The following is a 27538-nucleotide window of genomic DNA, read 5'->3' as shown; positions in this document are numbered from 1 at the left end:
AATCCAGGATATACAAAGCGAAAGATATCGGCGTTCACTGTGTTCACTGGCGTTGGAAGGGCGCAGAATTGGCTCCCTGGATATGGGCCGCCTCATTCGTGCTTTGATTCTTGGTGAGAAAGAGATGTAGAATGAATGAATTAGCGCTGACAGCGTTGTGGCTGACTTGCAGCACTACAGCAATACCTAGGCCGCAGCGTTCATTTGGTGATCAATCTGTCACGATCAACCATTAACTGCATGCGATCTCCCAAGGTGGCAGGGAGGGCGCGCTGCCTATCCAGTGTACGGAACGCAATGTACATGCAATGTACACCAACGCCATGTACATGAAAGTGAGATTGAGGTCTCCACTGACCCACGGAGCCGGTTGTGCGCCTTTCCTTTCGTGAAAATGAACAGTCTTTGCAAAGTTGTCAACGCAAATGAATTCTATGAACGCCGTCGGCTCACATGTTTTGTTTGATTTTTGAGGAAAAGAAAAGGCAGAGTAACCGTCTCACATATCTCGGTGAACACCCGAACCGTGCCGTAAATGAAGGGGCAAGGGAGGGAGGGAGAGAAGAAAGATAAAACTGAAAACTGAAAGTTGCATTTTGAGGAAAGGCGCTGCGCTGCGCAGTTGCGGAACACCTGTGGCTCGGTGTGACTAGGGCGCGACAGAGAGAGAAAAGGCGACGGAGTCGGCGGCGGCCACCTGCGCCGTGCGTGACGTCACTCGTGCTCCGACATACGCCGGCTCGCGCGAAGCGCGGTGTTTACTAGCGTAGTGAAGCTTTTCGCTTCAAAAAGGCCTTAGCGCCAGTTCGGTCTAAAGACCAGAACAAGACGATCGTTGCTAATAGATATGAATGGGCACGACCACTGCCAGAGAATCTCTTGCTCTCCGAAGAAGAAAAAGAGTTCCCCTGACAAGGAACTGATCAGATCCCTACGAGGACGGCCAAGTATTAGCCATAGAGCGTAGCGTCGAAAGCCACCAGCGACTGCGGTGCATCGACTGCACCATAAACTAAAAACACCCGCAACAATTAACAGGCGAGCAAAACGGCCTCTGGGGAAGAGGCCGCGGGAGACAGACGCCATCTGTTTTCTTTTTCAATTCTGCCGTCCGTTTCTATAGTTCTGTGCTGGAGGCTACACCCCCATTCATAGATCTCGTCAGACATGTGAGCTGCGTTGCAAGATGGCTACCGGTGATGCGTATACATTGTACACAATGCTCGGTGTACAATGCATACGTTGAAAGCACTTGTGATTGGGCAACGCGGAGTTGCAACTGACCATTAGTCCGCACACTGCGTAAGCTAAGGCACCCGTGGGCTGTGCGATGTCAGTGCACGTTAAGGATCACCAAGTGGTCGAAATTATTCCGGAGCCCTCCACGACGGCACCTCTTTCTTCCTTTCTTCTCTTAGTCCCTCCTTTATCCCTTCCTTTACGGCGTTGTTCAGGTGTCAGCCGATATGTGAAACAGGTACTGCGCCATTTCCTTTCCCTTAAACTAATTTTCACTTCAATTTAATTTATTGAAACCTGCAGGGTGTGCGATTCTCCCACTGTGCGGAGAACAACGGTGGTTATCGCCTCTTCACATCTCTCGTACCGCTATAGACATCATCTACACTGAATGCTTTTACCACGACTTTCTTTTAGAAGCTCGACTAAAGCTGTTTCGCAGCTAAGAGAGAGGGGTGTTGGTAGCTTGTAACCTCACAATTTTCTCTCCATTCAGATAGCAGAGAAGGTAACATTCATACATCATCCTATTCTGTTTCCGCGTGTTCTTTGATACAAGTTCGGAGGTAGTATTTTTTTGCAACAGCAGGTTTGGCATAAGTTCCTCTGGGGATGCGATTTAACTGGGTATTTTGTACTTCTTAAATATCAGGACAACTAGTATTATATTTCATGTACAGAATGGCTGCTCTTAACACTGTTACTCTTAACATGCAGGGGCTCTGCACTGTTATGAATCAGGCAGAGGTGGCCGCTTTCGCTCGTTCATCGGATTGCAATATCGTCTGCAAGAAACCATTTTTTGTAGCGAAAGCTGCACAAGCCTAGCAGGAGCACATTTCGCGGTGCCGTGCGAGGTACTCTACTGCGCATGCGCCGTTACCATGGCAACCGGTTGCGCCACAGCCTTAGGTCTTCGCCGCCGCAGCCGCTGCGCTAACTTCTCTTCCGCGCTGCGCGTGACGTCATGCCCGCCACCGCGCTGCACATGACGTCATGACTTAGCTATGTGCCTTACTGTGCATGTTCCGCGTAGCGCCGGTTTAGGCGATGCGCGTGCTCCTCAGAAGCACACTAAGGCGGGTGTACAATGGTGACGAAGGCTGGGCCCAAAAACGGTTTAGCGCGACTGGAGCACAGCCAGAATCTGGCGGGCAAAACACTCATATAAAGCAATATGAATGTACAAATGAAAGTGCTATATGACAACAAAAAGAAATAAATATATTGAGGCCAGGCTTTATAAAGTAGGTAAATTATTTTAGCAAAACATATTACTGAATTTTCTAATTTTTTGCAACGCTCTTGTTGCGCTCCCTCTTTTTGAGTGTGTGGTGCATTTGCAGCGCGACTTTTCAGGCCTTGTTTCGGTTTGCGGCCAGAAAGACTGGTTTATAATTCGCACCAAAAGCATACATAGCGTGACGTCATTCAAGATCACGCACTCGTGTGTCCTCCAGCCCTAGCCACTGGGTCTGGCGGTCGCTCCCTGATCTTCCTCTCGCAAGCCTTAGCCCCATGTTCTCGCCTTTCCTTGTTATACTCGGGGTGCATGTTCCGCAGCATAGGTGGGACGCATATCATGGCTCTGATTCCTGCCGGGATGTTTACCATCTTGAGCGTGTTACTTTCTGGCCGGATTCCTACTCACTCCTACGAGTCCGCAAACTTCGTGGTGAGCGTGCCTTGGATGTGAGCTGCGTTGTTCGCCGCTCACCGCGTGATTCCTGCGAACCCGCACAGCCCCACTGCGCCCGAACGAGACGAGCGGGAGGCGCTGCCGTCACGCGCTATCTTTTGGGGCAGTGGCGTACATTGCGAGGAGGAAGAGGTGGAGGAGGGAGTGGTTTTAGTGGGCGCCGCCTGATGGGGTTAGTCCCCTCCAAGAGAGAGAGAAAAACTTTATTGTTGGAGAGGAAGTCGGGGCACGCCCCTGGATCTCCGCATGACCCCACTGCACTCAAGTGTTTATGTCCCTAAGGTCCATAACACTGGCAGCCCGGCCGGTGGCCATTGTCTGCACGGCCGGGTCCTCCGAGCGCAGCAGGGTCTCCCAGTCCTCCCAGGTCTTGAGGTCCTCTAGGCCGCGCGGGGGAGGGTCCGCCGGGCAGAGGGAGAGGATGTGGAGGGAAGAGGCGAATGGTTCTGGGCACAGGGCGCAGGCAGGAATGTGGAAGGAGGGGTGATAGTGGGCTAGGGTCAGGGGTGAGGGGAGTGTGTGTGTCTGTAGTTTGCGCCAGAGTGTTGCGTGTTTGTTATCTAGGGAGGGGTGGGGCGGGGGGTAGAGCTGGCGCGAGGCTCTGTAGGCCTGCGTCATCTCGCTGAACGAATGCATTCGCTCCCTCGCGAATCCCCGATCCGAGGCCACCTGAACCCGGTTTAAAGAACCTCGGGCTAAATGGTTGGCGGCCTCGTTTCCGGGATTTCCGGAGTGCGCAGGCACCCATATAAGCTCTACATGGCGGGGTGGGGTGCATCGGGCGAGCCCAGTATGCCAAAAGCAGGGACGTGGACTCGGCCTCGCGCAAAATTTAGAATTGCAGTTTTAGAGTCTGTTAAAATGTACTGGGCTTCCGTGCGGGTGATGGCAATTGCGATGGCGGCTTCCTCTGCAGCCTCTGGGGTGGTGTCAGGGGGGAGAGGTAGTGTGAGGAGGGCGGATGAAGAGCAGTCCACCACGGCTGCGGTTGCTTCGTCACCCGTACAGGCGGCGTCCACCCATACGGCGTCCGGCACGGAGCCGTACACTCGGTGCAGTGCCTTCGCACGGGCTCTGCGGCGCTGCTCATGGAGGGAGGGGTGCATATTTTTTGGCAGTGACTTGATGATCAGCTCTCGGTGAAGGGATCGAGGAATGGGGAGGAGGGTTGGGTCGTTGGCCGGTATTCTGATTTCGAGAGATTCCAGGATATACCGGCCTGTGGAGGTTTGTGTAAGCCTTATGTATTGGGCCTGTCGATGGGTCTCCACAAGTTCTCCGATCGTGTTGTGGAGGCCCAGGCCTAGTAATTTGTCTGTGGGGGTGTTGAAGAGAAGATGAAGTGCGACTTTGAATGCCTTGCGGATCAAGGCATCCAAAGTATTTATGTCGTGTTTGGATAGTTCTAGGTGTGGGGTAGTGTAGAGCACACGGCTGAGGACAAAGGCATGAATGAGGCGACAGAGGTCGCGCTCCTTCATGCGTCTATGATGGCCCAAAACTCTGCGGATGAGATGCGATATCGCGCCTGCAACCTGCTTGAGTTTCTTGAGGGTAGTGGTGTTTTTGCCATCGTTCTGGATATGCAGGCCCAATACGCGGAGGGTGTCAACCTTCGGTACCGGGTCCCCATTCAGGTCCTCGCCAAACGAAGAGGAAAAGTAGCGGAAACGTACTTTGCCACCCGCTTAACTGCGACTTCTGTAATTTCCATGCTCATAATTACCAATATACACCACAGTACATGTCCTTAAAGTAACCGTATAAGAGAACGCCGTATTCACTAGACGCGCCTTTGTTCATTCCAAACCATCTAGCTGGCGTGGCGGAGTGGTTAGCGTGCTCATCTCGCACTCCGGAGGTGGTGGTGGTGGGAGCATTTATTGCCAAATACCGAGGGGGCAAACACCGTAACATGGCACGCGGCAACACTTAGGGGGCTGCCCTTACAGGGCAAAGGACAGCCCTTGGAGGGCTATCCGCTTCAGGGCGTCAGTAATTATCCGGCGCTGGTCAGCAGCAGCGGAGCTGGCCAGGAGAGTCTCCCAGTATGACTCCGCCGTGGCGGGGGATGGAGGGTGTGGGAAGGCAGGACATGTGAGGAGGACATGAAGGAAGTCGCCCGGTTTCTCGCAGAGCTTACAAGAAGAAAGGAATTGATCGGGGTAGCGGGCATGACGGAGAATAGGGTAGGGAGCGGTTCGGATCTGGAGCCGGCGCCAGTGGGAAGCCTCGGTTAAGGTTAAGGAGGGAGCCGGCGGTGCGTAAACGCAGTGGGTATCTCGGTAGTGGTTAAGAATATCTTTGAACGTAAGCAGACGCTCCTGAAATGGTGGAGGAGGTCCAACTCCGGCCTGGAAAGTGAGAGCTCGGGAGAGGGGAGGGGTTGTTATGCCTTCATGGCAATAAGAAAATACAAATAATAAACTGAACAATACGATTGCCCAACTCGACCATACTGAGTTTTATTTACTAATGCTTCGAAGATTTTGCACTCACGGCCAACACCGCCGACGCCGACACCGGCTTTTCTGCTACACGGGGCCCTTAACGCTATTGCGTTAAAATTCATTTTTGGGGAAAAATAGCCGAGTATTCACCGGACACCTGAACCGCGCCGTAAGGGAAGGGATAAAGGAGGGACTAAAAGAACAAAAAGGTGCCGTTGTGGAGGGCTCCGAAATAATTTCGACCATTTGGGGACCTTTAACGTGCCTCTCCCCCTATCCTCTCTTTCTGTCCCCTCACCTCTTTCATTTCATTTCTGATTCTGCCTGCTATCCTTTACTTCCGCTACCCCAGCTCAGGTGCTCCAGTATGGATAGCAGATGCCGGGGCTAGCAAAAAGCTTTTCCTTCCTTTTTATTATTATTTTAATAAAACCACTTACTACTACTACTACCATCTTCAACGTGCACTGACATCGCACAGCACACGGATGCTTTAGCGTTTTTCATCCATCGAAACGCAACCGAGGCGGTCAGATTCGAATTCGGGTACTACGGATCAGTATCTGGGCGCCCTAACTACTGAACCACCGCAGCGGATTTCCTCGAAAGTCAAATCGACAATTTCTGCGCAATGTCAGTGGATGTTAAAGAACTCCAGGTAGCCAAAATTGCCTAAGCCCACCAATACGGCGTGTCTCATAGCCTGAGTTGCTTTGGAGCGTTGAACTCAAATTCAAACCGAACACGATCTTATCACCACCTATCGTACCTCAGCGCAAGCTGTTCACATTGACTTTCATCTCTACAACACAGACGGGACTGCTTTGCCACAGCTCGTGGCAAACAACTGAAATGCTTTATAGAGTAGAACGCGATTGTTACCGGGGCCTGTTTCAAAATTCGCATATTCATAATTACTCATGTACGCATCAGTACACAGAGACACTTGACGAGGTCAGAGATCACAACGCATTCACTAGGTCCACTTTTTGTTCAGTTGGAACCAACCAGCCTTATAATAATTGGTTTTTGGGAAAGGAAATGGCGCAGTATCTGTCTCATATATCTTTGGACACCTGAACCGCGCCGTAAGGGAAGGGATAAAGGAGGGAGTGAAAGAAGAAAGGAAGAGAGAGGTGCCGTAGTGGAGGGCTCCGGAATAATTTCGACCACCTGGGGATCTTTAACGTGCACTGACATCGCACAGCACATGGGTGCCTTAGCGTTTTTCCTCCAAACGACTTTTGCAGGAATTGAACCCATCACCCATGACCAACCAGCCTTGGTAGCATGTTCTGCGCGTGCTCTCTCCGCAATCTGAAAGACGTGGGCTGTGTTTTCCGCATCTCCACAGGATTTTTTTATTTGGACATTCTCGTGTTAAACAACCCCAACGCCAACAACGCCGAAAACGGCTTTATAGCGACACGGCGCCCTTAACGCTGTCGCGTTAAAATCCCAGCATGGTGGAAACTGCCACCATCCCGTTTCAAAGGATGCGCTCCCGTCCACCTTCTTTCCTTCCTTCATTCCTTCCTTCTTTCTTTCTTTCTTTCTTTCTTTCTTTCTTTCTTTCTTTCTTTCCTTCCTTCCTTCCTTCCTTAACTCCTTCCTTCCTTTCATCCATCCATCCAGCACAAAATACTGAGAGGTATTTGCAAAGATGTAATGGTGCCATGGCTCAGTATTGAGAATGTAGTTATATACATGATGGCAAAAGTTCGGTAGGTATTAGAAATTGATCAGAGAGCTGTCGGAAGATTAGCACTAGGTGCCCACGGTCAAGCCACAAACGAGGCACTAGATTGGAGCATCGGCTGGGCGTCGTTTGAAGCGCGATGAGCCCAAAGTAAAAGATTACATGAAGAACATCTGAGTAAATTGGCCGATAAAAGGTGGTCAGCTAAGGTAATTAACTTCTTGCGCAGAAAGAGGGTTGACTTACAGTGGTAAAGTAGGAATAGGAAAGTTACCAGTAAGTGTGCAGGAAATCAGGAGGCAGAAATAAACGCAGAGAAACGCAGACGTTAACAAGTGCATTATTTCAGTGAAAAAAGTAGACTTCCGACTTGTATAAACATGGAAAAGTGAAATAAGTAAGGAATTCTTCTAGAGGCAGCACCAAAGTGTTTGAAGGAAGATCAAGGTGTGCTAGAACGCAAGGTTGCAAAATGAACTTCAACCAAGATGAGACGGGTGCAGTGTACGGTAAATCTGATGAAACGATGAAACAATTTTTTTGGAATACGGCAGTATCCATCCAGACGTCTTTACATGTAAAGTCACTTTCCCTAAGGCCCTATTGTTCAAATGAATCGAAGGTAGACGCTAGCAAAAAGTGATTAGAGGTGTACTGACTCAGAAGCAGGCCAGTGACATAAGGGTACAAGGTCCGGATTAAAAATTGGTCAAAAGCAAAAGTAAAACAATCTCTGTTTAGAGTAAAATGAGGAATTTCTAGTTAAGACCGCACATTATTCGATCTAGAAAACTAAACAAAAACAAATGCCGAGCACGGAGGCGCGTGCCCTATGCGCGTTTCAATGGAAATGCTCCTAACATCCAACGATAAGGGACTTTATGGTTGAAAGAGCGGTATCATCGCACCAACTGCAGCCACCCGATCTCCGCGAACTTCCTAATCTCATCCGTCCACCTGCCTCTCTGGCGCCCCCTGCCATGCTTGCCGTGTCGTGGAGTCCACGCCGTTACATAGTGGGTCCATAGGTTTTCTTGTTTCCCCATACCATGCCCTGCCCATGCCCATTTCTTTCGACTTCAACTAGGGTATCAATCATTCGTACCTGTTCGCTAACCAAGTCTGATCGCTGCGTAGCCCTCAGTCGAACCGCTATAGTTTTTGATTATATATTTGGCTGAACTGTCCGCACTTTCAATCATTTTGTTACCTTTATACCACACAGGTAACTTAGGTGTAACTGACCCCTAGTCCCAAGACATCAACGCGACAATGAATGCGATGGCTGTAGTAGGTAAAGGTATGGATTCCATTTCCCTCAATTTACTTCGTTTGCTTTTCCTATCCGGCCAATTAAGCCAATTGTTGTGTCCTTTTCTAACGCAGTCACGTGTTTAGCAGAGAGTAAAAAATTTCCAATTTTTCTCGTAGACATTAGGAAACGTCCACTTTCAGGTATCAAGCATTGCTATCTCCTAGAAATTATTCCTTTTAATGAATTGTAAACGCACATTACCGCATTCTTATTAGACGTAGCTACCCTGGCTACCATCCTTAGTCGTCGCAAAGGCGCACGTACAATGGGCCATAGGCGCTTGATCGCACACGGTTTCATAACCAAGATATCAAAGACTATAACTCTGAAACTTACCTTGTTTACTCGAATGTAATGCTCGCATTCTGGCCGAAACTAGACGTGAAAAGTCCCCCCTCTCCCGGCTATCTCACTGTAGAAGCGACGGCGCGATCAATCTGCCACATAGCTAATCGAATACAAGGGGTGAAAGGAAGAGATTTATGCCGACTAGTGCAGGCCTTTGCGCTAAGCAGGATACTCCACGCCACCCGTTATCTCAAATTTGCGAAAGAAGAACAGGACAAATTGGATACCATGATACGGCAGCCCTACAGAGCCTCCATAGGACTCCCTTTATATGCTCAACCGAAAGGCTTATGAGGTTTAGAATACACTACACCTACAACCAAGTGAAAGAAGCCTGTTTAATGGCTCAAATGGGGTGACTAGACAATTCCAGAACTGGCAGGAGTATTCTAGCCAGGCTTGGAATTAACTTTCAACCTACGAAGAAAGACGCCCAAGTAGACTTGCGCCGCGACTATAGGGCAGCCCTGTTAAAGGCTTTCTCAAAAACATGCACTCCATACAACACGAGGGTGGAAGACAAGCACGAGCCAAGGCCTTGCATAACAAATACGGACAGTCGACAGGGACAATTTATGTAGATGCGGCAGAATGCGCACATACGAATGCCTTTGTAATTGTGGCTTTGAACGTGCATGGTGACGGCATCGTTTCCGCAAGGACCAAAACCAACTCCTCTGAAACGGCAGAAGAGGCAGCTATAGCCCTTGCTCTGGAGCATACACAAGAGAACACCATCTCAGTGACTCTAAAATGGCTGTCAATAATTTCGCAAATGGGCGAATTACAAACACCTCCTTTTAAATCCTTAACGCCGCCAAATTCTCACCAAATTACAGCGAACTGATATGGGTCCCAGCCCATTCGGTGAATCCGGGGAACGAGGCAGCCCGCAATAAAGCCCGAGGTTTCGTCGAGCGAGCAGCGGATGAGTCTGCCTCCCTGAATTTCTCGAAGGACCCCATGATCACTAATCATAATCTAACCTACCGTCTTAAACTAGAGAGAAGTTTCTCTCTCCAAACAAAAGCCAGATTAAAGAACAGGGGGTTACGTGGCGTCGTCTATATGCAAACGGGATCGATACGCACCCCATCACTCCTCGCGCACATTTATTGTGATCAATACCACCCAAACTGCAAACACTGCGGCCAACGAACCAGCTACAATCATAACCTATGGGATTTCAAAATAGAGCAGTCTCCGGGTGACCTAGTTACCGAACCTTCTCTCGAGCGGTGGGGGGCCGTGCTGGCTAGCTCTGACCCCAGAACGTAAGTTCTTGCGGTGGAGTGGGCTGGCAAAGTTTTCGAGGGCTATGTACTCTCGAGCACTTAACGCGACCTCTTAGCACCAAGCCCTTTCCGACGAATAAAATGTTTTGCAATCAATTCCACTACAACCCTCCCCCCCACACTATATAATTAAATATTCGCGCTAAAATGGAATTTATGCGCTGACAAAAGCGCACTATGTCGTGTTTACTCGCATATTGGTTTATGCGTCGAGCAGGTGGGCCCACAACTTCACGAAACGAAAAAAAAAGTTATAATGCCGCATTGGTCGACCAAAGGAAGCTTCGAACCACAAATGCCAATCAACACGTATCTGAGCAGCGGCCAAGCAGCCATAAACTCCTCGCAAAAGACGCCTCACTTTCGTCGAGCGCTGACATGGCGCATCGTCCCGAGGATAGGGGATGTAATGTGCGCGACTTGAAGGCACCGTAAAGGCCTTCATTTCGTTCTCTGAAAGTTCGGTGGCTCCCTCAATGCTCGCAGTGCCGTCCATGCCGTACGCTAATGGCAGTAATCCGCTTCGGATGCACGGAAAGCTTGACATTTGTACTGCACGCGAAAGGGCCCTCTTGCCACTTTCCTCAGTACCGCTATCTGGCGCACGTTTCGGCGACATAGGACTTGCCCAATATTCTGACTACTCCGCTCAAGACAACTAGTTTAAATGTTTCCTAAAACGAGCACCTACGTTGTGTAGCGATGACTCGCCGGTAGGTTAGGCGAGTGGGGGAAATTTTGCTTTTTTTTGGCGAGTTTCGTAAAGTCCACGGTCGACGCTGTGATGCGACGCGTGGTGGGACTCCGTATTTATCTTCCTGTCGGTATTACCAGGAAATGTTTCTGCGGCTCTCATGAAGAAGAAAGGGCACATTGAAAACATTTGTTGAAGAACTTTTCTTCAAAAACCTCCATTGATCTTCCCCTACACTGTAGCATCGTCCCTCGCATTACCTCCTTGTTCTTTTTTTATACGCGCCCTCAAAGTCAACCCTCGCGTCATAGTTTTGCGTATGTTTTTTCTTTTGGTTTTCCGCCGACAAAATCGACCCTTGCGTTACAATCTTGGCCGCATTACATTCTAATAAATACGGTACATACTATTTCCGGGCCAGTCACTTGATGACAAAGCAAATTTCAGACTTTGCTTTCTTCCTTCACCAAGCGCTTCTTCTCAAGTTTCACCTGCTAAGGGAGGCTCCTGTCAGCCACCATGGTCTAACCTGGAGGCTCTTAATCCTTCATTAGTGCCATCAGCAGTGCCATATATTTATGTTGCTTACGTAGCGTAGCAGGCGAAGTTCTTTTAGAAATTTCATATGTCGCCCTACCTGCAACATGTTGTTTTCGCAGCGTCGTACAGACATTTAGAGCATGAGATTTCTTAGATATTATCACCATCAGCCAAACTACATCCATCGACTGAAGAAGATGACAGCCAATTATATGTGTGTTGTGTATGTGAAAAAAAAATCGACGTTAGCTGGATAGGCCCTCATTCCAGGAGACCATTGGCTTCTGCCGCCACGCTTGCCCGCTTCACCAACCGAAGCTGGTCTTCGGTTTGCTATTTCTATATTTGCTATATTTGCTATATTCTACACATTTCACGATCTCCTGATTGATGAACGAAATATGTTCTACTGTAGAATACCCTTTTAAACAGCCGGCCTGGCTTTTTGCTTTGTTGATGTCCAAGGTTGCTTGAAACCTGTTATTGGTTAACTTAGTCAATATCTTGCTGGCAAATGACAGTAAGCTGATTGCTGTGAAAGTCGTTGACATCCACTTTGTTGTGGATTAAAAAAAACACTAATGTTCTTCCAAGCAGCGGGTAGGTTAAACGTCCTCAAACATTGCGAGTACAGGGGGTCAAGCTTCTCTAGCACAACGTCGCAACGGTCCTTCCATAGGTACGCAGTCACTTGATCCTCCTCAGGTGCTTTTCCTCTCTTCATTGTCTGAGTAAATCTTTTCTTGCTTCCTCTTTAGTTACCGGGAATGCCCCTATGTACAATAAGCATTAAAACCACTATCCAGTCCACGTGGCTTCTGTTTCACGCAATAGCTGCGCAGTCAGGTGAGTGCAAGGATCTCAGAAAGATTCTAAAGCCCCGTTAATTAGGATCTTTTTTTTGCGACCCGAATGACGAGGGTTCGATCCCGGCCTCGGCAGTCGAATTTCGATGGAGGCGAAGTTCTAGAGGCCCGTGCGCTGTGCGATGTCATTTCACGTTAAAGAACCCCAGGTGGTCAAAATTTCCGGAGCCCTTCACTTCGGCGCCTATCATAGCCTGAGTCTCTTTAAGACGTTAAACCCCATAAACCAACCAAGTGGGGCCTGGTAATAAATGTTTTCGGTCGCCATTACCCCCACAATGAGCACGTATATAGGCAATATTTCTAGAAATGATAGACACAGATTTCAGGCCTACTAAAGAAAAAAATCTCACTGGGAGGCCTATTTACATTATGGGTTGTCAATGCGAGGGCAAAAGAAGCTCACGATGCCTTTACCGGAAGTGACGGCATTCCCTCCAGCCAATGGGAGCAATTCATTCAGGTGACGTTAGTTTCCTCCTGTCAATCTGCGAATTTTATGACCGACGACACGTTTTTTTTTTTGTTTCCCCGATGAGGCTTCAGAATGTGCTGTAAACCGTAGATAACAAATATTCGCGGTTCATTGCTGACTAAATTTGCGGTTTAGCTAGAAACAAACAAGACAAATTGCGTTTTTTGCTCAGGTACTGCAAACACATAATCTTCACGCAGCGTGACTACGGGCACAATGCAGGAGCAATTCTCAGACGCAAAAAAAATAAATATTCTTATAGCAGAACAGCATGGCCGCCTCAAAGCCGCTCTACGCATCGCATTAAAAAACCGGTGGTAGCTGTGCGGGATCGGTGAGCAGCAACAGGCAACTTCTTTTCCTGTTTTGTTTAAGTATTTCCCTTCTGAGAAGCGTTTATATCTCCGAGTATGGCCAGTTGAGCCTGCTATATGAATAGCAGTACGTCAGTAGTACGTCAGTGCCAACGTCTAAACTTCGCCGAATGCTCGGTGAAGTAAATATTACGGATTGGGAAGCTTATCGTAGGCGTCCCGCACCCGAGTAAGGCATCCAAGACATAGCAACATGGAGTGACCACATCAGGGAAGCTCACAAAGCTAGCACACAGAGTATACCGCGCACAACGAAATACCCGGAAGTAGATTGTCACCTCCTACTCTTGTGGTAGGCTCGTCGTAGTCTCTTCATCAGATGGAAGAAGCAAAAGTTAAACCGCAGACTCCGACTTAGGATATCAGCACTTTCAGAACAAGCCCAGGAGTACGCAACGCAACTCGCTCAGCAAAACTGGACAGATTTTTGTGCCTCCCTCAAAGGCACACTCAGCACCTCTCAAACTTGGACCATACTAGGAAGCTTAATTGATCCGAGCAAAACCAAAACCACAGTCAATCGCACGTTGCAAGAAATTGCTTACAAATTTCAAGGAACAGATCAGGAATTGAAACAAGCCCTACAAGACCAGTACATTGGCCCTCAAAGAATCCCGTCATGCAACCTTCAATACACAGGAGCTCTGAACACTGATCTAGACAAGCCCATCACGGTGGCTGAAGTATATGCGGCAGCAAGAGCCGCCAAACGCAATACAGCAGCAGGAGCAGACAAAGTGACCAACGCAATGATAAGAAACCTTGGCTCAAAACATATTGAGCAAATGACCGACTACCTTAATGGCCTGTGGGAGAAAGGACGAGTCTCAAACGAGTGGCGACATGCAGAGATTATCACAATTCCTAAGGCCGGAAAGCGGCCCACCATTGAAACATTAAGACCGATCAACCTTACATCCTGTCTCGGGAAGCTCTATGAGCGAGTTATCCAAAACCGCCTCGTGAATTTCATTGAGGACAGGGATCTCTTTCCACAGTCCATGATTGGCTTCAGGCGCGGTCTCTCAACCCAGGACGCCTTTCTCTTGCCTGAGGAGGAAGTTCTTACAGGCATCCCAAGATGAAGCGAGCATCTGATCCTGGCGCTTGACCTTAAGGGAGCTTTTGACAATGTCTCACACGAAGCTATCCTCCGCGACCTGAACTCCCTAGGATGTGGACAGATCTTTAACTACATTATAGCTTTCCTCACGGATCGCACTGCAACAATTGGAATTGGAAATACCAGATCAGATACCATACCAATGCCAAACAAGGGCACTCCGCAGGGTTCAATCATCTCTCCCCTCTTATTCAATATTGCCATGACAGGATTGGCTCGTCGGCTGCAGGATTTACTCGATATAGGGTTTACACTGTATGCAGACGATATAACTATCTGGACGACTAAGAGATCCCTTGCACAGAAGGAACAAGCCCTACAGGAAGCGGCATCGATTGTCGAAACATTTGCCGCTAGTAGTGGCCTTCGCTGTGCACCGGAGAAGTCAGAAGTAATCAGGGTGCACGGTCAAAATTACAAAAACTCTGGACCAATAGATCCAGGACCAATAGCACCAATAGATCTAGGAAAACCGATTCGAGAGGTCTCGATCATTAGAATTCTCTGGCTTCTGATTCAAATTAACCTACGCGCTGGACATACCATAAAAACTCTCAAAACAACCACCCACCAAATTACACGTTTCATTCGTCGTATAACACGCCACAAGAAAGGCATGCGCGAGGAAGACACTCTTTGTCTTGTACAGTCCTTGGTTGTCTGCTGAATAGCATACGGCCTTCCGTATCATCATCTCACAAAGGGAAAACTTAAGCAGGCCGACGCTGTCATTCGCAGCGCGTACAAAACAGCTCTCGGCCTTCCTCCAAGCACCTCGACCGAACGTCTAATCAAGCTTCGAGTCCACAACACCTTTGAGGAGATCAGAGATGCTGTCTTAGCATCGCAGGGAGCCCGACTCCAACAGACCACCACCGGAAAAGCCATTCTTCAGCGCATTGGTACACCACGAGATCTACAAGAGCTCTAGCGACACACTTCCCTATCTGCAAACATAAGAAGACAGATCTCGGTGGCTCCGCTCCCAAAACATATTCTCACCGATAAACGGTCAAAGCACTCAAAGCCAGGTTTAATTAGACGTGCTACGCGTCCAAGACAGCAGGGAGCTCGTGCGAGGAAGACGAAAACCTCTAGCACCTCGAGAGCGCAAGGCATGGCAAGTCCCATCTAAAACAGTTCGGCCGCGGCATGGCGCCACAGGATTGATTGGGACTGTGGCATTCCTCCCCCTCTCTGAAGGGCAACGACTCGGTGCCGCAACAATGAGAAGCACGAAGACAAGGGACGGCGCATGTGTCCGGCGGCTGGTGTGGACAGGCCTGAAGTGCTAGCGGGCGTGGTACGGCTTCATCCGTGCGACATGGACGACTTCGGGGGTCGGCCGTCTAGAGGAGCGAACTGTCCCCTGGGGAAGAACTTCATAGTTCACCTCACTGACTTGGCGGAGTACCTCGTAGGGGCCAAAATATCGGCTTAGAAACTTTTTGGAGCGCCCCCGCGTGCGTATTGGGCTCCAAACCCTGACTTGTTCGCCGGGCTGGTAACTAACAGCTCGGTGGCGGAGGTTATAGCGGCGAGCGTCGAGGGCTTGCCTGTTCCGGATGCGCTGTCGGGCGAGTTGGCGGGCGGCCTCGGCGTGACGAACGAATTGGGCAGCACCCATAACAGATGAGGTACTACTTGTCGGGAGCAACATGGCGTCCAGCATTGTTGTGGCTTCGCGACCATGCACCAAACGAAATGGAGTGAAGCGTGTCGTTTCTTGCAGAGCAGTGTTATAGGCAAATGTGACGTAAGGGAGTATGGCGTCCCAGTTGCGGTGGTCTGCGTCAACATACATGGAAATCATGTCGGCGATCGTCTTGTTGAGCCGTTCGGTGAGGCCGTTCGTTTGAGGGTGGTAAGCGGTTGTCTTGCGGTGACTGGTGCCGCTCAGGCGCATAACATCCTTCATAAGGGCCGAGGTGAAGGCCGTTCCTCTGTCAGTTAAAACGATGGCGGGTGCACCGTGACGAAGCACAATATTTTGAACGAAAAAGTTTGCAATTTCGTCAGCTGTACCACGAGGGAGAGCTTTAGTTTCACAGTACCGGCTGAGGTAGTCGGTGGCGACCACAATGTAGCGGTTACCCAGCGAGGACTCCGGAAATGGGCCCAGTAAGTCCATGCCGACTTGGTGTAAGGGGACTTGTGGCGGATTAATAGGCTGCATTAGTCCGGCTGGCTTAGTCGGCGGCGTCTTGCGACGTTGGCACTCACGGCAAGTTGTGACGTAACGCTGGACAATTGAAGCGACCCTGGGCCAGTAGTACTTTTGGCGTATCCGCGCCAAAGTGCGAGAAAAACCCATGTGACCAGAATATGGGTCATCATGGCACGCCTGCAGAACTTCGTCGCGCAAGGCCGAGCGAACGACGAGCAGATAGGCAGCTTCCTTCGGGTTGTAGTTTTTCTTATACAGAACGCCATCGCGCAAACAGAATGACGACAGTCCACGTGAGAAGATTCGCGGGGGTGACGCAGCGCTTCCTTCAAGATACTCAATGAGAGGCTGTAGTTCACTGTCGTCCCTTTGGTGTTGAGTGAGGACGGACGTGGAGATGGCGCCGAGAAAAATAAAATCGTCTTCGAGATCAGCTCGGTTGTCCTCGATAGGAGCACGAGACAGACAGTCGGCATCACTGTGCTTCCTACCGGACTTATAAACGATGGTGACATCGAACTCTTGAAGGCGAAGGCTACAGCGTGCAAGTCGTCCCGAGGGATCTTTGAGGTTCGCCAGCCAACACAGTGAGTGGTGGTCACTGACGACCCTGAAAGAACGTCCATATAAGTACGGGCGAAATTTGGTCCCCGCCCACACAACGGCCAGGCATTCTTTTTCGGTGGTGGAATAGTTTGCCTCACATCGTGACAAGGTGCGGCTCGCGTATGCGATTACGCGTTCGAGACCATCCTGCCACTGCACAAGGACCGCACCGAGGCCGATGTTGCTGGCGTCTGTGTGCAGTTCAGTGGCGGCTGACTCGTCGAAGTGTCCAAGGATGGGCGTACTTTGGAGACGAGTTCGGAGGTCTTCAAAAACCTTTTCTTGTTTCAGGCCCCAGAAGAACGGTTCGGAATCTTTCGTGAGGCGGGTGAGGGGCTCAGCGATCTGGGAGAAGTTCTGCACAAAACGTCGATAATAGGCGCAGAGACCCAGAAAGCGGCGCACACTGCGCTAATCGGTGGGCACAGGAAAAGCAGCCACGGCGGCCGTCTTATCGGGGTCGGGGCTAACCCCTTTAGCACTCACGATGTGTCCCAAAAACTTCAACTCTTCGAAAGCGAAGTGGCACTTGTCGGGCTTCAGAGAAAGTCCGGACGACCGAATTGCTTCGAACACAGCGCGCAGGCGTCTCAGGTGCTCTTCAAACGTATCAGAGAAAATGACAACGTCATCCAAGTACACGAGACAGGACTGTCATTTCAGATCGGCAAGAACGGTATCCATCATCCGCTGGAAGGTTGCAGGAGCCGAGCACAGGCCGAAAGGGAGCACCCGGAATTCGTACAGACCGTCCGGTGTAATAAAGGCGGTCTTCTCCCGGTCGCGTTCGTCCACCTCGATTTGCCAATAGCCGCTGCGTAAATCTAGAGATGAGAAGTACTTGGCGTGGCGCAGCCGATCCCGGGAGTCATCAATGCGCGGCAGAGGATAAACATCATTTTTTGTGACTTTGTTTAAACATCGGTAATCAACGCAGAACCGTAGGGTTCCATCTTTCTATGCTACTAGAACAACAGGCGACGCCCACGGGCCGATGGCTGTATCACGTCGTCCTGGAGCATTTCTTGAACTTGGCGGCGAATGGCATCACGCTCCTTTGAAGAGATCCGGTAAGGCGGCTGACATAACGGCCGCTGGTTGGCGTCGACTATAATTCGGTGCTTAGTGAGCGGTGTCTGCCTAACCTTAGAGGTCGAGGCGAAGCAGTCACAGAAAGACTGGATAACGCTTTCGAGGCAGCGTTTCTGATTAGACGGGAGGTTCGGGTTCACGTCAGTTTTTATCGGAGTGGTCGGTGCCTCCACTGATGCCGAGGCTTCGGACAAAGCGTGCTGTCCCGCGAATTCGCCGAGTTCTTCGAAATACGCAATAACTGTTCTGCCAGGCAAACACTGAGGTTCACAGCCAAAATTGGTTACCAAGAGCTCAGTTGGGCCATTGTTCAGCTCGATAATTCCGCGAGCAACACAGACTTGCCGACCAAGGAGCAGCGACATGTTGGTTTCAGCGATTCCACGAGTACCAGTGATGTCGCAATCTACTGTAACAAACATGCTAGCTCTTGACAGGATTAATACGTGATCGTCAAAGACGCGTAACTTAGTCCCGCGTGGCTCAGGATCGCCGTCAGCAGGCGGTTGAGTGGAAAATGACACGACCAGCTCCTGAAGGTTGATGACAGCACCGTACTCCCGAAGGAAATCCAAACCAAGTATCAGGTCTTTGGAGCACTCCGGTAGCACGGCAAAGCAACCAGGGAAAGTAGCACCGCGGATCTGGATTCGTGACGTGCAGAAGCCAATTCGCGTATCCACATGACCGCCGGCGGTGCGGATCTGGGTTCCAGACCAAGGGGTCACCACCTTTCTGAGGGCCGTAGCTAGTCGACTGCTCATTACAGAAAAGTCAGAGCCGGTGTCCACAAGTGCGGTCACATCACAATTCTCAGCGATTACTGGGATTTCGGCAGACACCAGTCGCTCGCAGCACGTCGTCGTCGTTGAGGTCGTCGGGTGAGGTCGTCGTCGGTCGAATCGTAGCCGCGAATCATCGGGTGGAGGCTCTTGACTTGATCCAATAGCGGCGGCCCTACCCCCGGGGGACGCCGTCTTCAGTTTTCCCGATGTGGGGACGCGCCTCGGAACTGGCTAGAAAAATACTGGCGGCTTGGCGAAGAAAACCGCCTTGGGGATGGAGAACGGGACTGGCGTCGCCGCGAGGTCGTTGGCTGCACGTTATCGGACAGATACTGCTCGATGTCCCGTGGCCGTTCTCCGTAGCGTGGTCGAGGTGCGTCAGGTGAAAACCCCCTTAAGCCCATTCTGCGGTAGGGGCAGTGGCGGAGGATGTGGCCGGGCTCCCCACAGTGGTAGCAGAGCGGCCTATTGTTTGGCGTACGCCAAACGCGCGGTTTGCTCATGGTGGACAGGGGCTCCTGTGGTACGACGGGTACAGCAGCAGTTGGGTACCGCAGTGAAGGCACAGGAGTGACAGGAGAAAATGCTTGACTCACTGGCCCAGGACGACTTTGTAGTGCTTGACTGTACGTCATCACATAGGGCGCTGGCTGCGGAGCTGGCGGCGACTGAACAGCTCGCCGGACTTCATCTCGGACCACGTCCGGTATGGCAGCGACGCTTGCCTGTGGAGCTTCGAAGCGAAGTTTCTCGAGTTCTTCGCGCACCAGGCTCCTCACAAGCTCTCGAAGCTCCTCAGTGGGTAACGACGTGGGCGTGCAGTGGTGAGCGGCTGCTACACTAGCCTGACGGCCGTACTGCGCGCCCCGTTCATGCAGAGACCGCTCCATGCTTGTTGCCTCCTTGGCAAAGTCGGCCACCGTTCTTGGCGGGTCACGTACCAGTCCGGCAAACAATTGCTCTTTGACGCCGCGCATTAGGTGGCGTACCTTCTTGTCCTCGGGCATAGCAGGGTCGGCGCGATTGAAGAGTCGCGTCATGTCCTCGATGAACATGGCGACGCTCTCGTTCGGCTGCTGCGACCTCTATTGCAAGGCGATTTCAGCCTTCTCCTTTCGTTCGCTGGTGTTGAACGTGGCTAAGAGCTCTCGGCGAAAGATCTCCCAGTTAGTGAAGGAAGCTTCGTGGTTCTCATACCACGTCTTGGCCGAGTCCTGTAGTGCGAAGTACACGTTCCGCAATTTGCGCTCGCCGTCCCACTCGTTGAAGCCCGCCACACGGTCAAAGCTGGCCAACCAGTCTTCAACGTCCTCAAACCTCTCACCGTGGAATGATGGGGGCGACCGAGGTGTGTGAAGGACAAACGGCGGGGCATTCCCGGAATGCTGGCTTGTCTGGCTAGCCGTAGCGGACGTCATGGCCCTTGCTGGTCTTGCGAGTTGGCCGAACTCTGGTTGTAGGCCTCGCAGGCAGCGGCTCGCCTTGCGGACTGGTGTTGTAGCCACGCGTTGAGAACTGACGTCAAGAGTGTCCTCGAGGTCAGCGTACATGGATTGTTTCCCCGCACCTCCACCAAATGTCACCGATAAACGGTCAAAGCACTCAAAGCCAGGTTTAATTAGACGTGCTACGCGTCAAGACAGCAGGGAGCTCGTGCGAGGAAGACGAAAGCCTCTAGCCCCTCGAGAGCGCAAGGCATGGCAAGTCCCATCTAAAACAGTTCGGCCGCGGCATGGCGCCACAGGATTGATTGGGACTGTGGCAATATGCATTCAGAAATCCACAAAGGCAGACGGGAGGCTAGGGTCACTCATCTACGCCGGCGTTTAGAGTCAGATCACAAAGCAGTCTATGTAGACGTGGCGGCGTACACTGAACCGAGCATCTTTGTTGGAGTCGCCCTTGACCACAATTTTCAACTACTGACGAGTGTTTCACTCCGTGCCGAGGATCCTGCCGCGGCGGAAGACTCCGCCATCACCCTTGCCATAAGGCATTGGGATCTGGCGGACAAATCAGCTCACATAATAACTGACTCGAAGCGACCTGTCAATATTACATTACAGGGAGAGTCCGAAAAATGACAGCGGCTCTACTCATACCGTCGGGCCTCTCACCCACACTTCAGCGCCTCCATAACATTACTTGGACCCCGGGCCATTCAGGTCTTGAAGGCAACGAGGCGGCAAACGATCTAGCTCGTGAACTAACAAACCGAGCGGATCCTTGCCCGTACCTCACCCCTCTAACATCAAACTATGGGGAACGGCTGGAGATGCTTAGATTAGATCGTAGAATATATCCCCCTCCCCATATTAAACTCACCACAGAAGAAGCCACATTTTGGAGGCGAATGCAAACGAATACCTTCCCTAACCTGTACTTGTACAGCTTCATTCACCCTTCCAAATACCGCCCCTTCTGTCCATGGTGCGGCGATCAGCCTACGCTGTTTCACATTTCCTGGAATTGTCCCCAAAAACCACCTCATCTAAAAACATTACAGACATCATACGAGCAGTGGGAGGCAGCCCTGACCAGCAATGGTCTGGAGGACCAGTGTCGCATCATCAGACTGGTCCAGGCATCCGCCCAAGCCACCGGAGTCCTGAACTGAGGAGTCCGCCTACCTGACTCGTAGAACACTTCAATGAAATAATAAATGTTTTATCTCTCTCTCTCTCCCTTCTGAGAGGCCTACTGACCACAAAAAAATTACCTAAATCATTATACCTGGCGATAGGTCTTCTTGACCACGAAGAAAAGGCTACGGGGCGGAGCGCGTGTGTCGCTCCGCCAGCGGATCGGCTGCAGGACGGCGCCCTAACCCTTTCTTTACTGCTCAGTTGCTTCGCTTCGTGGCTGCGGTAATTGGCACCATCTATGAGTTATTCTTGCAGTCGAGGGGTTGAAACAACTCGTTGTAATAAAACAAACACTTTACTGCGATTCTCTAACGTTGAAGATGTGCAGTTATGCCTGAAACATGCCTTGTACAAAAACCATTACCAATAAACCATGCTTCAAAATGAAACTAATTAGTGCAACCGCTTACCATGTTCAACTGCATAGGAAAAGAGTTCGTGTTCTGGCCCTACAGCTTCGGTTATTTTGCCAAAACAGTTTTCGAGGTACGTATAAGTATCCTCAATTGTTATTCTTAAACTTTCCGTAATTCCACGCTTTCTGCAAATACAAGAATAAACAGAACTTGAGCCCTCGCTGCACAGTGCCAGCGTGTACCGCTATTCAGTCGCAAATAGGTTATATTGAAAACCTGCCTTTACAGAGTAAACGCATTTGAGCAAGTTTACTATTGTGGTTCGGCAAATACGTCATGTGTGTATAACTTCGACCTCGGCATAACTGGTTTAAGGTTGGTTTTAAAGCAAGCACTGTAATATTCTTGCTTTGCTTGCGAAATACGAAGCTGCCTTTAGTTTGCCGAATTCATATTCATTTCGCTTTTTAGCTAGTAAATGAGAGTGAAATCGCAAGTTGGGATCCTTTCTCTGTGCACCACACACAACATGAAACCATTCTGCCGACTTGCACGCGCTTGTACACAGTAAACTGTTGTCGAAGTTCTCATACTTGCAAAACGAAGTACAACTCATTAGACGACGCGAAAAGCATTGCGTGTAAACTGCTCTTAAAAATAAAAAAGGGGGAGTTTGCATAGGCAAAGAAACTAAGCAGGGAGCAGGCCGACTGATCCACTGGCCAACGAAGTTAGTCGCGTTGCGTAAAAATTAAGTTTATTCGCATTTCACTCTTTTCTTCACTTTGAAGTTTTGTTTTTCTAATTGTTTCTTTGCTTTATTAGAGCCGCAGTTTTTAAGTAGGCGAATCCACTGGCGGACTTCACCTTTGTCTTTTTTTTTCAAATATTTCTTGTTTCTCTCTGTGTGTCCGATTCTGACCGCCGATCAAGTGAAGGGAGGAGCGAACACGCACAACACCCGAGTAGGACGGCGGTGATGGTCGCACCTGGTTAGGGTTGGTGCTGCGCTCACTTGGGTAGGACGACTGCTGGCCACCCACGTCGACCTTGTATATGAGGTTCTGGTCGAGCCGGTGGTGGGGTTCGTGGTACCAGCGCACCCGCAGCAGGTTGTGCGTCCCGTTGAACGACGGCTGCCGGGTGACGCACGGAAGCTCCGTCTGCTGGCCCTCGTTCACCGAGATGCTTGTTCGTTCCTCTGCGCAAGGGGCGGATAATAATGTTAGGTTTTGAGCACTTAACGCCCTATGCCTAGGTGCACGGTCGTTCTTACTCAAACCTCAAACATATATCTAGAGGGAGAGGAAAACTGAAGCGAAATATATCTCGCATACACTGCAGCACTCATGCGTGGAAAAAAAACATCAAGGCGCATTTCAAGGCAGCACAAGAGCCGAGTTCATGGAAACCCTGTGAGCGCCTTTGCAAGGAACACAGGAAAAAAACGAAACATTCAGCGATTTCAGATGTTTGAAGTACCAGGACACAGGAGTTAATCATGCTCTGGGCAAGTCCGTCCCTCAAAGGTTGTGCCCCACCCGGTATATTCATCCAAAATTTTTGCACCCAGTTGCGACCTAAAGTGCTCGACGTAATCAGAGAACCTCGCAACCTATAGCGAGTATATAGATGCCATCGCATGCTTAAAGCGGTCAGAGGTAGTTACTCTAGATTAGTGATGTATGATAACTACGACATGAAATAAGCTATACTGGATGTGGCGTGGTTCTAAGCACTACCGAAGTGCCAGCCATTCGTCCACGAAGGCTGCAGTCTTGCCATTCATTTTCCGAATCCGTTGTTATCGTCACCATCAAATCGAGTGAAAGTGAGCGCCTTGATGTATTCAAGTAATGCATCACTTCATTGCCATCTGAGACTCGTGGATCGAAGCTTTCGTGGAAAAAAAATGTCAGCGCGTTGATTTTTCCTTTTACAAGCCTTTTCCCGGGCTATCAATATTTACGGTCGTTCAATGCGAGCAGTGAGTACCGGTTGAACTCCTAATGACGTCGCTTTTAGCAATAGTGCAACCCGATTTTACCCGAAGAGTGTCACATGGTGCAGTGGTTCGCGTTCTTTGTCAGCTTTAGTTGTCTTTGGCATTTGCGAATAGTTAAATCAGAAGCGCTTTTCTTGCGAAAACGCTGTTCAGGCACGTTCTAACTTAAGCGCGAGCAAGTATTCAGAACATATGGACCTTCTTAGTTCATATTATTCACGTCACGTGTCCACTTGGGCGTTGCAGTGATCCTAGCGCCTGATGTTTTAATCACAATGACATTGTTTTATATTTATTTAGAGCCGTTGGTGCAAACCGGTGATGTCGAAACTCCCTTATCAGTCTAGGAAATCGTAAACTGGAGGAAAACATCGTAATAGCCGGCCGTAAACGCACCCCCCCCCCCTCCTTCTCACTCGGCAACATGCCACTAGCACCATTATAAGAGCAGTAGCTTAGAAATCTCTTAACGCAGCATTTCAACTGATAAAGCATGATTAAGCGCCGGGAAATTTTGTGACCTGAATGTAACTAGGCGCATGTAGCGAATCATTGCAAGCTTGCTACTGCTATTTCGATGTTGTGGCGCAGGTCATTAAAATAATAATGAACATTACGTCACGTTCCCTGTGCGCAGCGTATTTTGGATCACCAAAGTAACAAAACAGGATGGCTGACCACAGCGCCCAAAGCAAATAACTTTCCACCCATTGAACGCAGTTAACAGACATCTTTACTGTAGTACAATTCCTTCATTAATACTAGGGTATTAACCCCTGTGAAGATTTCTGCTGCCGTGTACTTATACGCAGGCCGTAGTTTGTTCTTTCGTGGCTGAATTCAAAATGGTTTGGTTTATGGGGTTTAACGTCCCAAAGCGACTCAGGCAATGAAGGACGCCGTAGTGAAGGGCTCCGGAAATTTCGACCACCTGGGGTTCTTTAACGTGCACTGACATCGCACAGTACACGGTCCTCTAGAAATTCGCCTCCATCGAAATTCGACCACCGCGCCCGGGATCGAACCCGCGTCTTTCGGGCCAGCAGCCGAGCGCCATAACCACTCAGCCATCACGGCGGCTGAATTCAAAATGTCTGCATGCACCTAACTAATGTCTCGCAAAATTTTGGTGCGACGGCTCCTGCTGAAAGAAAGCAATGACCCAATTATACGACTTCACTTCAGGACATACGTAAGGTTTATTTCTTTCCTCTTATGATGCAATATGCAATCTGCAATGTGCAACGTGCGAAATTTGCAAAGCAACAAAACACATCCAGTGCCAATATCAGCATTCATTCCGACCTTCCCTTCCTTCTTTCGAAAATCAATCAAGCCAGAAGAGCAGCTAAAAGAGCAGTCCATGGCGTGGCATGCATTTATTTTCTTTTATGAAAAATTAGGACCAGTGGCCTTCAGCAAACCTAACTCCAAAAAAATTTTCTGAGGACGGCAGAGATGCCTGATGATTGCCATCTTTGTTTTTCTTAAAATGAACACGAGTAAACAAAGGCAAGCATCATTTCTCATTTAGTGCTCAGAAACCAGCACCTTCTTCACCAACACGAGTTCTAATAAAGTGATAATTAGTGCTCCCTCCACATCTAACATGCAACCAGATTTCTCGTCTGTTCGTAGTCTACAATGTACTCAGACTCGTACACGTGGAGATCATTGAAATCGATTACTGCGGTAAAAAACTGTGACCTTATTTTTGGCTTCGTCAAGAAATATTTTTCATGTTCTTACACGTGGGGCCATTTATAAAATCGGAAACACATTATAATAATGACCTCCACAATGACCTCTGCTGCGTGACATCACTAACCATTCTGTCATCATAGGATAAATACAAAAAGTCTAATTCAAGTAAACTAAAGCCATCAAGAGGGTTATAATCAATACGATGCGAAAGCAGAAAAGATCACGCACAGAATGCGAAAGCACGGTGCAAACGCTGGCGCTCGCCGTACTTAGTGCCTGACACATCCGAATGAGCTCTTAGTCGCTGTCGAAGCACACATACATTACCAGTGAAAAATTAAATGTTTTATGGAAACCTCACTAACTGGGTGTTTTTTTTTTATTTTGCTTTTCGTCCCTATCACAATTAGGTCTCAGCTGGCGGGATCGAACCGGCAGGCTCGTACTCCGTTTCTTAGTGCAAGAGCCTACGGGGTCACTTGGCGATGAAAAAGTAATAACAGTAAAAAACCGAGATATATTACGAACATTTTACGAGTTTTCTTTGTTTCCCGCGCAAGCCAGAGCTTACACTGAAATTGTATGCGCGTATTAAGTATCCACAATATGTTCTCAAAACCATCGGTTTTGGTTGGCACACTAACTGTATCCCGGGTGACTGCATGAAGTCCAGAAATAATGAGATTTGAGCAAGTTGCAATTTTTTTGTACCATTCCATCGCTAAACATATCCGGCGTGGAACGAGGCCCGCAAAGAGAGAGAGAAATCCAAAGGCTGAGAGTTTAACGAAGAATATCGCCAGTTGGCTGTCCAATACAGAAGCAGAAAAAAGACACGTAGCTTGAATACATTAAGGGCAGTGCACGGGACGTCGCACCTTAGTCCTGTCATTTTTCGCAGAAAATTGACTCTTTTCTCGCAGAGTTTTAAGGCAGCTGTGTGCCGGCGTGTTGCTTTCGCATTTGACAGCCAACTGGCCATATTCCTGGCTAACCTGCATGCCTTTGTTTCCCTCTCTCTTCATCAACCTCGCCCCCCGGCTATTTTTCCCCACAGAATGCCAAACTAATTGCCCAAGCATCTTAACTATTATTGTCGTTTTACTTTTAGCGGTGTAATACTATCCACGCTTGCGGACTATTGAGAAGACTAGAGAAAACACAGAAGGGGGAAAAGAAAGGACGCAAGGCCCGCTTCTGTTAGCCCAGCCACTTGTGATCACTGAACAAAAGCGATACTAATATGCCTTGCGCAAATAAAGCGTATGCTCGTTTACTTCATCTGTAGCTGCCGGCCAAATTATTTTCCTCGAACTTAAGTAAATATTTGTGCATATTCTGAGACACTGAGTGCAATTCCGGCTGATCTCTCAGTTTTTTTCTTTGTTGACCATGTCATCCTCAGCAGAACATCAAAGTTCTCTATCGATAAAGTAATAGAACTGCCCATTATTACGATTATTATCAATTATTTCTCCTTTTTTTAGAATCCTTCACGCTGTTTTTTCTCTAATCGCTTTCTCTAGAAAATATGGAAACATTCAGCGCATTTCTATACACAGTACATTTATATCCTGCCAGTTATGTGTCTGTCAAAACGCAGAGAGGGCCGAACATCGGCTCAGGACCACGAACCATTTCTCACATAATGTTATAGTGGCTAATCAAAACTCTGGAGGCTCATCCTATTCAAGAGCGCTCAACAACTAAATGCTGCCCCAAAGTCACGGAACATACGGTATAGCCAGCAAACTAATTCTATTCGGTCTGCCATGTGCATCCATCTGAACTAACCATTTTCGATTACATTGGGGTGGTCTTGGCATTTGACATGGTAGGCCAAAGCAATATGAAGGAGGAAAATATGCTAAAGCAACAGTTATTGAACGCATCTCAACATAGCTCTTGGAAGATGCTCCCGGAATAATGAAAAATTAGTCGTGTTTTCTTTTGCGCGCAATGGAAGGCCGATCATTTTTCTGCATTTTGAAAAGCCCAGACATTGGTTGCACTTTCACTTGTTCTGCGGGCTATATTAGGCGCTTCATTTTTCGAAACTAA

General features: G+C 49.3%; 1 protein-coding gene across 1 annotated transcript in view; it reads right to left on the bottom strand.

The window, feature by feature from the left end:
• Nucleotides 1-27538, bottom strand: part of LOC144124747 (neural cell adhesion molecule 2-like) — a 170010-nt gene that overhangs the window by 60454 nt on the left and 82018 nt on the right. The window contains exon 2 of the mRNA XM_077657611.1: nt 22758-22969. Coding sequence (XP_077513737.1) covers nt 22758-22969 — 212 coding nt within the window. The remainder of the gene's footprint in view (nt 1-22757; nt 22970-27538) is intronic.

Source organism: Amblyomma americanum, chromosome 3, assembly GCF_052857255.1.
Source record: "Amblyomma americanum isolate KBUSLIRL-KWMA chromosome 3, ASM5285725v1, whole genome shotgun sequence".
Classification (NCBI taxonomy): domain Eukaryota; kingdom Metazoa; phylum Arthropoda; class Arachnida; order Ixodida; family Ixodidae; genus Amblyomma; species Amblyomma americanum.
The sequence above is the reverse complement of the archived record's forward strand: the minus strand, read 5'-3'. Positions and strand labels throughout refer to the sequence as shown.